The 13,757-nt window shown below is 38.0% G+C and overlaps 1 protein-coding gene across 22 annotated transcripts in view; it reads left to right on the top strand.

Moving 5' to 3' along the window:
* Nucleotides 1–13,757, top strand: part of DLG2 (discs large MAGUK scaffold protein 2) — a 2,173,778-nt gene that overhangs the window by 1,369,135 nt on the left and 790,886 nt on the right. For all 22 annotated transcript variants that reach the window (XR_008511650.1, XM_024254994.3, XM_024254993.3 and 19 more), the window contains one exon: nt 9,041–9,094. Coding sequence is in view for 21 of the 22 variants with exons in the window: in XM_024254994.3 (XP_024110762.1) it covers nt 9,041–9,094 (54 nt within the window). In the remaining variant the exon portion in view is untranslated. The remainder of the gene's footprint in view (nt 1–9,040; nt 9,095–13,757) is intronic.

Raw genomic sequence — 13,757 nt, 5'->3', positions numbered from 1 at the left:
TTCTTCATCCAAATAGGATTGATTCTAGAAAAAACTTATAAAGTGAAGAAAACTCTGTTTGGCATGGGGCACATTGACTAAACCACATTTGAGATTTGAGCTAATGACTCAATTTTTTTGTGGGATCTACTGGTCTCTACTTTCTGTGCTTCATTCTCCAGGCTGCCCCATCATTTCTGCACTAGAAAAAAAGGGAAGACCAACTCAGCCTATCTGAGGTCTTTAGGATATTCATAGGATATTCATTTATTTTCTGCAAAATATTTTACTACTTTGTATTTTAAAGGAGGATCATACAGAGATGGTAACTCTCCAGTCCAAGGGGATAAAAAATACTAATGGTGAGTTTTCAAGGATAAGTAAGACAAATTGTGTTGACTAGAACGGACTTTACTTATCAAATCTTAATAGGGTGCAGAAGCAAATGTATTGCAGTGGTTAGGATTTATCCACTTTGGAACCAGGCTACCATTGTCTGACTCTTGCTCCTGCTATTGCCAGCTGAATGACCTTGGGTGAGTTACTTAACGTTATTAGTTTTGTTATCTGAAAGTGAGGGTAATATTATTTTTATTATTAAGAGTTCAGGCAAGCAGGGCCAAATTGATTTCAAGCCAAAACATGAATCTTCCATCCTGTTACTTTGTTTTCTGAGCTAGGCTGGTGTTAAGCTAGGTAGATAACCATCCAGGCATTTTATTAAATGGTAGGGAAAGGGACCACAATCTTAGCATCCTCCAAAGTTGCTTCCTTTAGACATCCTGGCACAGTCTGCAGGATGAACTAGACAAGCCCTCAGGTACTCACATAGTTTATTCAGCACTGTTCTTGCCTCAATAAGTCCAGTGGTCTTATGTCTCTTTAGAGCAGGGGCAAAGCAGGTGACAAGCCAAAGCCACTGGATGATATTAGTAGTGATAACTTAGAGCTGGGCTGGATTGAACTGCACCCACCTAGTTGTCTTGTAGAGAAGGAACTTAAAAGGAGAAGAAAATCTAGGAAAGCAAAAAATAAAAAATAATCTGAGTAATAAGTATAATAACCTAAGAACCTTTTTTTTTTTTTTTTTTTTTTTGAGACACAGTCTCCCCAGACTGGAGTACAGTGACACAATCTCAGCTCACTGCCACCTCCACCTCCAGGGATTCCAGCCATTCTCCTGCCTCAGCCTCCCAAGTAGCTAGGTTACAGGCACCGGCCCCCATGCCCGGCTAATTTTTGTATCTTTAATAGAGACAGGGTTTCACCATGTTGGCCAGGCTGGTCTCAAACTCCTGATTTCAAGTGATCTGCCTGGCTTGGCATCCCAAAGCGCTGGGATTACAGGCATGATCCACTGTTCCTGGCCTACACATGCATTCTTTATTCAGCTAAATTCTTGAGAAATAGGTTAACTGGAAAATAGCACTGTCCTATTTTTAAGTGGGGGTTTGCAAGACATTAAGGGACCCAGAAACCTCTGATAATTGGGGAATTGAATCTAAGAACGGTGATAAATTTCTCTTCAGACTGTAAAAGAGAAACTAACAACTTTCCAGGCAGAAAATAATTGCATTTTCAGTCTGGTCGCCTAGAAAAACTCAGGCAAAAAAATCAGATGTTGGAGTTACCATTATGGACTCTGGGGTTAGAAAGACATGGGTTTAAAAACTGCTTATGGCACCTCTTAGATTTGTGACCTTAGGCAAGTGACTTGGTCAATTGGGATCTTCTTTTCTTCCTTTCTTCTCTCCTTTCTTTCTTTCATTCCTTCCTTCTTTCTTTTTAATGGGAACAATAATGTTTTCCTTAGAACATTGTAAAAATTAAATGCATTCATATATGTTAAAGTACTTATAGCATTCCTGAAACATAATAATCACCTTATATATGCTTAATACTTTATTATTGTTATTCTTGTTATCCTCAGTTTTGATACTATGCAATTGTGAGATCTGGGTTATGTCATATTCTTTGTATTCACTTTCATATTTATAGAATGTAAGAGTGTAATTAAATGTTCCTTAAGATCTCAGCTTTAAAAGTTCTATGATTCTAGAATATATTTGTTCTTCCTGTTTTGTTCTTCCTCTGTCACACAACCATCGATGTGTCTTTAATCAGTCAATTACCAATTTATTTGGGGCTTACTCAAAGAATGCCTGAATCAGTCAGCCTGGGTATGCTGGGGCCATTGGCCTTTTCCTAGGCATGCCGCCTACAGGCCTGTTCTCATGACACACTGGGCCTCAGCAACTACACCAGAGGAAGAAGGGGAAGGTTCTTGGGCCAGCCAAGATCAAGGCACATTAAATAAATTTAGGTTTGAGCTGGCTTGTAACTTGTTGATCAACAGTAAAAATTAGGATCTGGCCGGGTGCGGTGGCCCACACCTGTAATCCCAGCATCTGGGGAGGCTGAGGCAGGTGGATCACTTGAGTCTAGGAGTTCGAGACCAGCCTGGGCAATATAGCAAAACCCTGTCTCTATAAAAAATACAAAAATTAGGCAGGCATGGTGGTACATGCCTGTAGTCCCAGCTACTTGGGAGGCTGAGATGGGAGGATGGCTTGAGCTTCGGAGGCAGAGGTTGTAGTAAGCCAAGATGGGACTACTGCACTCCAGCCTGCGTGACAAGGTAAGATCCTATCTCAAAAAAAAAAAAAAAAAAAAAAAAGAATCCAGAGATAACTGGTGAAATCTGTTTTCATTCTAAGGGGCAGTAGAACATGGCTCTGGAGCCAGATTGCTTGGGTTTGAAGATTTACCAGCTATTTACCAGCTGTGTGACTTTGAGAAAGTTATTTAACCTCTCTTTCCTCAGCTCTACTTTGACAATAACAGTGTTTGTCTCATAGAATTGTGTGAGGATTAAATAAGTTAATTTACATAAAGTATTTGCTATATAAGTACATACTCTTATTATTATCTGTCCCAGTATTAATATATCAGGGGATTTAGGTGTGGCAGGGTCATAATACTACAAACCTTCAGGTAGTGATAATTGTAGGTTCCAAGTAAATCCTCCAAATAGAAGTAGGGTCCTACCAGCACCTAGAGATGTGGAACTCCAGCCTAAAAGATTGTGGAAAAGAAGGAGAGGAAAGACAGGGTTTCAGTTCCAGTGGAGAACTAAAATGTGATTCAGGAAATGAAGGTGGAAGTCACTCCCCTAACCATGCCACATTTTTTTTTTCCAGAGTAAGCCAACAAAATAGAGGGTTACGGGGAAAAATCTAATACACAATACAGTTATCCTGGGTTCAACACTCAGCATATCTAATCTAGTACTTAATGTTAGATGTCTTACTTCAAAGTTGATGGGGTGTGTGGGTAGTAACCTCATATTCTACTTCCCTAGCCAGGATTAGCATATGGTCTGACTGGGGCTCATCCTGATGGAAATCTTCCGTGTGAATTGTGAAGCAAAAAGTTTGCTAGCATGCTATCTTGTAGCTGCCAGTCTAAAGCAGCTAATATTTACCTTGAGGCTCTGGGATCTCCACCTCTCATAATGAAATCACACACATACACATGCACACACATACACCCACATACAGGACTCATTTTCAAACTTTCAGTGGCTTCCATTTTGTTTCAAAATGTCATGCCATACCATACATAAAAGTCATTTATAGGGCCTGTGTCCCTCTAAATAGACAAGAAATCTTGCCCACTCAGTAATCCTGTCCTGTAAGGCTGATAAGATAAGCCAAAGGTATCCAAAAACAGCTCATATGTTATTCTTGCACTATTTTACCACCTATTTAAATTGGCCTAATGACAATCACCTGCCTTCCATTTGCATGTCCCAGGTCAGTTGAAATCCCTGCATAGTTCCTAGTACCATAAGTGTTACTGTTAATTTCTTGCTGATCTAGTTCTCTCCTTTTCTACCTTGCTTCTTAAAAGTCTAGGTATTAGATTAAGTCTTTTGACCTTCCCGCTGATTAGCCTACACTTCTCAGAGCTAAGCTACATGAGAGTGTTTCTTGGCTGACTAGCTACTCTACATTTCCTGCCAATACCTTGCTTGAGGAGGCTTCTTCACCATAGTTGGCTTCATGACCACCTGTCCACATATGTCAGAGGCATTTCCCATACCTGACACTTAACACATATCAAAAGGTAACCACATTAGTCAGAATCAATGAACTCCTTTGTAAAGTTGCATTCATTTTGTCAGATTCTTTTTTATTTAGAGTCTCTTGGAAGCAAGCAAAAAAACAGTGTATCTATTACTAGTATAAACAAAATTGTTCATGTAATATGAGAACATTTGTATGTCACATGAAGCCCAAGGATAGGAAGGTGGCTGACATTTATTAATAACTTGATCTATCGTTTAAATTATATCAGTATTCCTTCTGCTTGCTTCTTGCTTCTCTGTAATTAGCTGTACTAGTCCCTTATGCTGAAAACTGGCTTTCTGTGCATGAAAGAGATTGTCATGTAAAAGGCAAACAACACACAAAAAAAGGCTTCATAGTTTGGTTTACCTAAGAAAGAGTTTTTTTTTTTTTCTTCATCCCTTATAGTTTCAAAAATCTTGCCTAGATGTATGTAAAGATAAGTCTTGAATTTTCTGATTAAAAAAAGATTTTGTTCTAGATTTTTCATAAATCTCTTTCCAGTTAATGGAAAAAAGCATATTAAAGAAGGACACTAGAATCTGCTGAGTCACCAGTTTGATTTAGGCATCCAATTAAAGAGGATATCCAAAAGGAAGAAAGAGAGTGTATGGCCAGACGTGGTGGCTCACGCCTGTACTCCCAGTGCTTTGGGGGCCGAGGCGCATGGATCACATGAGGTCAGGAGTTTGAGACCAGCCTGGCCAACATGGCAAAACCGCATCTCTACTAAAAATACAAAAATTAGCCAGGCCTGGTGGCAGGTGCCTGTAATCCCAGCTACTTGGGAGGCTGAGGCAGAAGAATCACTTGAACCTGGAAGGTGAAGGTTGCAGTGAGCCGAGATTGCACCACTGCACTCCAGCCTGGGTGATAGAGTGAGACCCCATCTCAAAAATAATAATAATAAAAAAATAAAGAGGATGTATATGGCAGGGCGGTGTGAAGTGTGGAGAAAATACTTGGTGGGAACTATCAAAGCAACTGGATAGTTGGTTTTTAAGACTCAGAAACAAACTAGATCAAACTAGTCATAGCCTCTCTTGACTGTAAAAGTCAACAAAGAATTAGGAGCCAGATGAGCTAAAGGAAGATTTGGAATTACCAACTGGTGAGAGGAGCACACTCATAGGCCATGCTTGGAATTCGTCTATGCTCTGTGTAGTCTGGGGTGGGCTGTGAAAGTCCTGGAGCAGGGCAGTGGGAGAGTCTTCAGAGAGCCTGGTGTAGCAGCACAGTGGGGTAGTGTGTCATTCAGAAGAGCCTACCATGGCATCTCTTTGGCAGTCACACCAGGGCGTTACCAATGTCAGGTGTATGTGATGTATGTTTATTTGTACACAGTCTTGTTTGTTCATGCATTTTTAATGACTTTTAGAGAGGTAGGTATTAGCTGTGGCTTCTGGATCCTTTTGGCACCAAGAAGGAATAATAAACTTTCCATATAACATAGATTCCACATAACATAGATCTTATCCTTCAAGTTCTTGTCCTCTACTTCAAGTGGAGTCCATTCACAGACTCTACATCCTAGAGTTATGAAATTATTAATTAGTATTTTATAAAAGCTGAATTTAGTTAAGTAATAGTAACTAAACAAAGAAAGAAAGTGATACTGAATATTGGAAAAGCAGTCACAGTCTTGATATCATGAGATTTTGGAGTTCCAGTTCTTTAGAAGTGCTTTACAAAGCTCGTAAAGATATATTACTTTCCTTTATACCTACTTCTATACTTTGTCACTGCCTTTAGTCAATAAATTCTAAGTATTTCTCAGTATTCTTTGAGCTCCTTCTGTATACCCAAGCTCTGTGGAGAATTCTAGAAAAGTATACAATACTTGTCAATTTTTAGACATATAGTCTTCTTGGAAAGACCAAATTTACATTAAAAAATGAAAAATAGCAACATAAACATACAAAAGTTTTAAATGGCATTACATAGGAAATGGGCTTATGTATAAAATTTATTCCCATAACACATTATAATCTGTAAGAAAAAAAAGCAAAAAGCCCCAAATCAAATTAATACCTATTTATTAATCAAAGCTATACTAGAAAATATGGGGAAATACAAGAATCACATGTGATATTCAGAGAGTTTTCAGTCTAGTCTTGGATATGAGGCACTTTTGTGAGTCATGGAAACCAAACAGAAAGCATAGGAGAGATGTCATCAAAATTAAAAACCTTTTTAAAAATACATACTAAGGCTTCACCAGACTGTGTTCAACATCTAACCTGCAATATCCTTAGGCATCTCTTGCCTTCTGGGTGGTCTTTGCTTTGTCTAGTTCTTGTATGGTACTCTAGTATAGGGCTCACATATCATTACAAGACTCTTGTGATGGAACCACCTAGATACTGGGATTAGGAAAGCAGCTTAGTGGGGAAAAATGAATTTTGAGGTCAGAAAAAACAATACTCAAATGTCAAATCTCATTTTCACTGAGCCTCATTTTCCTCATGTATAACATAGAAATAGTGATAATAATGCCTCATCAATATGGTTTTGTGGAGATTAAATGAGGATATATATGCTTATGTATATATTTAATAAATGGTAATACATACTTAATAAGCAGTAATTATTGTTATTATTGCCTTTGACATGAGCTGTTTTAGAACCACAATCTAAACAGGCCTCTTATTAGTGCAATTGTAGCCACTAACATAGCATTGAGATCTCTGCAGTGTAAACAGTTTACAAGCCATACAATAATATATCTTTACAGTAGTCTATCTTAAAAGACACTTACTACTAATAATATTTAACATTAATTCTGAAATGTACTGTTTACAAAGCACACTCAACTATATCACCTCATTTGATCTTCAGCCTTTTTGGAAAGTTGTTACTACTATTCCCATTCTACAGGGAAGGAAAATTAATCAGAGAGGGTTAGTGGACTTGCCCTAAGATCACACCACTAGGAAGTCACTAAGCCCCCAAATCATACAATCAGAAAGTTGCTAAACCAACCTTGAGCCCATGTCTTCTGACTGCAAACCTCATACCTTTTTCTCTTCTCTACATGCCTCTTATTATTTTTTTTTAATGAGATCCAGTAAAAACTGTCTTTCTCCAGAGTCTTTATTTACCCGCAAGATACGTCCCATTGAGAATCATGAAAATATTATGACTAACTAGTTGATCCATTATATAGATATGTATGCCAAGGTTATGTTTTCCATGCCCAGTGTTTTTGGTAAAGACATGAAATTTTGTTTTCTAAAACCTGCTGGATTGCTATTTGTTGTATCATTTGATTAGGATTCCACAGAACAGATTGACATTAAAAAGCTGTTAACTCTCTTAACTCTAGAGGGCACAGCTAATGAAATATCCCAAAATTTGAGCACTTTCCAAAACCACCATGTCGTATAGAAGAGTTCTCTATTAATCAAGATGAAAGTATGTCCTTTATCTAAATGAAATCTGTAATTTGAGACAAAGATTAAAGATCCTTTGGAGGATAAAGCAAAAGTTGTTGTGAAAATTCTAGAAACTAAAAAAGATAGCTCTACTCAATATTCATGAAGTTAGACTGGTGATGCAAATAGAGATTGCATTCTGTTATTTTCTAGTGATTTGCCTTGTAGCACTCCTATATCAGTTTTACACAGATTCCCGCTAAACTTTAAAGAGAATTACTGCAAATCGTACAATTTTTTTAAAAAAAGAAAGTTGAACATATCCAGTATGATTTTCTGTCATATTTGACTGTTAATGTTCTATCTAGGGATTTCTAAGGTTTATGATTAGAGGTGCATAAATAATAAAATATGGCAGGGCATGGTTGTTCATGCCTGTATTGGGAGGCTGAGGCGGGCGAATCATGAGGTCAGGAGTTGAGACCAGCCTGGTCAATATGGTGAAACCCTGTCTGTACTAAAAATACGAAAATTAGCTGGGCATGGTGGCGCATGCCTGTAGTTCCAGCTACTTGGGAGGATGAGACGGAAGAATCGCTTGAACCGGGGAGGCAGAGGTTGCAGTGACCCGAGTTTGCACCACTGCACACTCCAGCATGGGCGACAGAGGAACACTTCATCTCAAAAAAAAAAAAAAAGAAAAAAAAAAGAAAGAAAATACAGGATACAGCATGCATAATGTGTAAATGTAGATGTTGATAAGTGAAGCCTTTTTGTATTGAATATAGCATACTCTCAAAAGGCAGTTTGAAGAGAATAACTATGAATATTGGTTTAGGTTTAATTTTGCTTCCTTGAGAGAGAAATCAAATTCCTTTAGCAAAGTCATTTCATAAACAAATGATACAGGTCGAGTGCGGTAGCTCATGCCTGTAATCCCAGCACTTTGGGAGTCTGAGGTGGGTATATTACAAGGTCAGGAGATCAAGACCATCCTGGCCAACATGGGAAACCCCGTCTCTACTAAAAATACAAAAGTTAGCCAGGTGTGGCGGTGTGTGCCTGTAGTCCTAGCTACTCGGGAGGCTGAGGCAGGAAAATTGCCTGAACCCAGGAGGCGGAGACTGAGTGAGCCGAGATTGCACCACTGCACTCCAGCCTGGGTGACAGAGCGAGATTCTTGTCTCACAAAAAAAAAATAAAAAAAAAGATACAAGTTTTAACTCTCACCCAATTTATTAGAAATCCTTGCCTTACACATAGCAGAAATCCTCACCTCCCACACTGTTTTGTAGAATGTAAGAGAAAATGAATGTAAATTATATGAATGCTTACTTAATTTCTTTATGTGGTAGATGTAACAAACAAATATTTGAGGTGGGGGAAGGTACGGAAACGCTTAGTCACTTTATTTACCCCACTAACACTTGACACAGTGCCTGTACAGGTCCTCAAGAAATGCCTGTTGAGCTCTTTGTTAAATAAGTTAACAGAAATAATCTGTCTCAGAATACACTATTCATTATTTAATTTTTTTTTTCCTATTTCTTTTTTCAGGCCAGTCCTGCTCCTATAATTGTCAACACAGATACTTTGGACACAATTCCTTATGTAAGTAACTTTTTCATTAATACCTTCTTTTAAAACTGTGGTAGAACTTAACTGGCTGAATTTAAGTTCAATTCATATTTAGTTTCACCCAAACTAAATAATCTTATGGAATGACATGCAGTTTTGTAAATTTTCTTTTAATAATTTCTAAATCTTGTCTTAGTCATCAAATATTTCCCTCTTTCATTCATGTTTTGTAAAACACAAGGGCCCATTATGAAACAAAAATAAACAACACTGTTTAAATAGTGTTAGTTTGCTAAGTGGCTCACTGAAAAGAGACTGAATTGCTCATAGACACGAGCAAACTTCTTTGGGTTTCTTATGAAAGGAATATTCAAGTCAATTTCTGTGACAGAGTCTGGAACCTAAAGTAAGTAATCAATAAATATTTTTGTGGATTTTATTGAGCTTCTAATAAGAAGTGGGCAAAAGTTTTGTGAGGGTAGAGCCTATCTATATATAATGAAATTTATAGTTTTATAAAAGCATGGAGCATGAGATAATGGGATCAAGCAAACCAATGAAGCCTAGGATTCTGTACCTGTAACACAACCACTGTGATGGCTAAAGTTCTTGAAGATAGAGTCTGGCTGGGCAGGGAAGATTGGAGACCAGCTATAGGCCACAATGTGGGTGAGTGGTTGACATTATGGAGGTCCAACAAGGCTTTGTGAGTGGGCACTTGCTGATAAGTGGAGGATAGTGATCAAACAAGATGGGATAGCCACAGATGCATGCTAGACAGGGGGTATGAAGCTGAGAAGAAGGGCTACAGGGGTAATGGACAACAACAAACAGATTCCTGGCCTTTGATTAAATGAGTAAAGCACATAAAGCACTTAGAACAGTACCTAGCACAAAGTGCTTGGTAAGTACTGGCTCTTCTCAGTTTTAGCCCACAGCCTCAAATCCCTTCAATGACCAAGCAAATCACAGAAACAAATGGAGCAGTCAGAGTGGGGCCTGTGGGGAATAGAAAGCGCATGGCCATTTAAAGAGAGCAACTGCCACTTGGAATCCACTGGTGCCAGAGCATTTTACAAAATAAGATGGAAATTTGTACATGTTTGCAATTTCTAAATACAGGCAACTAATTTTCAAAAGTGCAAACACTGTGTCTGCCAAACAAAGTGTGTCTAGTCCATAGGCTGCCTTTTGAGAGATGTTACCTCAAAGGAACTGGCGGTCCTGAGCAGGTTCTGCAATCCGGGACTCAGCCACAGGGGAGCAGAATGTCAGAACTGGAGTACAAGGTTGGGACTTGATTATAAGAATGAGGAACTAAAACTGGGACACAGGGTCAGGACAAGAATAACAGCAAGCTTGACTTAATGCTGAATCACCTGAACTACTGAACTAGGGCTTCTTAAATCTTTCTGAACAAGAATAGTTTGGGACCAGACCGGAAACAAGGTTAGGCTTACTGGAAGGAACCAAGAGGCCCCAACACTGGAAAGTAAAGGGCTCTGTAGAAGCAAACAAAGCAATGTCTTAAAGGCACCTAGATCCACTATCCTCTCACTCTTCCTACCTTTCTTTACTTACCAAACTTCTGTAACAGTGTATGCCTAACAGTGCCGTAGGCACTTAACAGATTTTAACTCATTTAATCCTCATAACAATCCTATGAGGTAGGTACTATTAATTTCTCTATTTTTACAGTTGGGAAAAATGAGTCATAAAGAGGTCAAGTAACTGGTTCAAGGACTCACAGTAAGAGGCAGAGTCAAGAGTCAATCCAGATAGCTTGGCTGTAGAGTTAGAAGTCTTATTTAATTTCTAACATGCTGTTACCTATGTTTCTTTCTTCCCTCCCTTGTTTTCTGCCTGTTTTGGGAACATAGTTTCCTTACTTACTCCCCTGATACATGCAGATTTGGATGAGAGATAACTTGTCATAGAAGCTTCAATATATTCAGGACAGGGATCCATTTATATATGAAGGAATCCTATGTCCCAAAAAATCTCTTCACTATAGCCATTGTCAAAGCATGTGAGCAGTGCTCTCAAGAAGTAGGCCTGGAGCACAGAGAGTTGATTTTGTAAGTAAGACCACTTTCTTGTGATGGATCTGTATTATTTCAAAGCCTCCTGTTAGGGTTCTGGTGGCGTAACTGCCAGATATCCTCATGTAGAAATAATTTATCAGTAAGATCTAAGGGTCTTTTGTAGACATGTTCAATTAGTATCCCAATTGATTAGCTAGTAAAATCAGTCGCAAATAACAAATTCATCAAAATTCTTCCCATTCTTCCAAATACCGGGTTTGTATCTGACTTTGAGTCCTTCAAAAATTATTTTTAATCATCTTTTTTGTTGTTGTTGTTGAGACAGAGTCTTGCTCTGTCACCCAGGCTGGAGTGCAAATGGCTGGAGCCTGATCTGGGCTCACTGCAACCTCCACCTCCCAGGTTCAAGTGACTCTCTTACCTCAGCCTCCCGAGTAGCTGGGACTGCAGGAGTGTACCACCATGCCCGGCTAATTTTTTTTTTTTTTTTTTTTTTTTTTTTTGTATTTTTTAGTAGAGACGAGTTTTTGCCACGTTGGCCAGGCTGATCTTGAACTTCTGATCTCAGTGATCTGTCCACTTCGGCCTCCCAAAGTGCCGGGATTACGGGTGTAAGCCACTATTCCTGGCCTAATCAACTTTTTCATACTTAATGTAACCCACTTTGTGCTTCCTTAAAGGTAAGGATCTTTATAGTGGTTTGTGAGCAGCTTGATATGATGAAAATGTGCCAATTATCATGGTAGTATGTTCTTAAGTAATTTATTTAATCTCTATGCACCTAAATTAACCTATAAGACAGGACTTATAATACCTGCCTCAGAGATTTTCTTAGCTTCTGGTTGATAGCAGCTAAAGTATTTATCATTTTTTTGAAAAAAATAAACACTTAAGAGGTAAAACATGCTAAATTCTAGGAGAATGGTAAATGTGAATACCTTCCCCGATGTAGAAAAAACATGAATACATTATGTATTGAAAATGGCAGATATAGCGCATACTCATTAATGTGGATAAGCTTTGGTTCTTGGCAGAGTCCCAACTCTCCCCTTTGTTCCTGACTCACTGGGTAACCTTGAACAAATTACTGTTCATTTCACAGTCTATTTTCTCATTCCCCAGTGTTCTATACTTTGTTTTCCTCTTTTCTTCCTCATGTTCTAGTTGTTCACATAATTTCAGCTCTATTTAATGAAAAAACGATTTCAGAGTTCCCTAGGGCATTTTAGTCATGTTGCGTAAGAACATTTCCTTCTTAAAAATATTATCAGAATGCCAAGCTTTAACATATATTAAAGTCTTTCTAAAAAATAATTTCATTGCAAGTAAATGTATTAATTTTGCTGATTAGCAAATTTGATTTTTGATAGAAATGGTTCTTGTGAAAATGGCTCCTTGGCACAAATGCAAATGACAATTGAATAGCTACAGGAAATTTCTAGGGCCAAAGGGAATTTTTATGTAAGTGTCAAACAAAAGTACAAAATATATTTAAAGATACTTCTTTTTATTAAGGAAGGTAAGTTAAGAGACATTAGAGCTTGCATTAATGAAGGGGTGACTGAGGTTCTTACATGAAAATGCCTTAAGTAAGCTCTTTCTTACATGAGGTCATGATATATTAGGGTTGGGTATGACCTTAAATGTGACATAGTCTAGCTTCTCATGCAAAGCGGGAATCCCTATATGAAAACTAAAGTCACCCAAGCAGAAACAAGGAAAGATATTTTTCCACTTCAATACTCTCTAGTTTCTATTTTTTGCTCAATATTTTTATTCTTCCCCATTACATGTTGAATATTGTTTCATGCCAGGTACTGAAAGTACTTTGTTCTTAGGGAGCTCAGAGTGATTAGAGCCTGCTTGTGAATCCAGCTCCCTGTAGGCTGACTCAATCAAATAATAATACTTTACTCTCTGGTAATCTGCAACCAACTGACATTGCGCTGTCCTCTCCTTTCAGCAGACACTTTAGAGTTCAATATTGAACAGCACCCTAACAAATAGTATTCTTTATGCTTTAGAAAATAAAATTAGAGAGATTCTAGAATGCTTTTTTATTTTGCTCTAACCTTCTCTAATATTCGTTTTATATTTTGGTAATATTCTGACCTCTTTTATAGAAATGCACTGTTGAGAGAGGTATACTTGAGAATCATGAGTTTTCAATCTTCTTAAATAACTTGGAGTTCAATGAACACAAACCTTTCATTTTAAAGATATGGATTTTGTATCTCAACTAGTAAATGGTAGTGCTTGATCTACCATTTACTGTTACCTCATGTAATTGCCAATTTTTGGTGTGTAACCACAACCAAAAAAAAATCAGTGGCAATAAGCATTTTTTTTCTTCTCTGTTTATCAGTTAGCTAGGACAGCTGCTTCAGGCTGCAGAATACAGTAGTCTCACCTTATCCATGGATGATACATTCCAAGTCTCCTGGTGGATGCCTGAAGCTGCAGATAATGCCAAACCCTATATACATGAATTTTCCATCTTAACTGTCAGGCACTGTGGCCATAACTTTTGCAGTTTGGGGTGCAACAGCAAAACTAACATGATTATATTTTTCCTTCTTCACAATATCATGGATGAAAGATTCATTTTTACTATAGATCTTAGCAACTTCATCATACAATGTTGTCTTTTC

This window comes from Pongo abelii, chromosome 9 (assembly GCF_028885655.2).
Source record: "Pongo abelii isolate AG06213 chromosome 9, NHGRI_mPonAbe1-v2.0_pri, whole genome shotgun sequence".
NCBI lineage: Eukaryota > Metazoa > Chordata > Mammalia > Primates > Hominidae > Pongo > Pongo abelii.
This window is presented reverse-complemented; position numbering and strand designations above follow the sequence as displayed.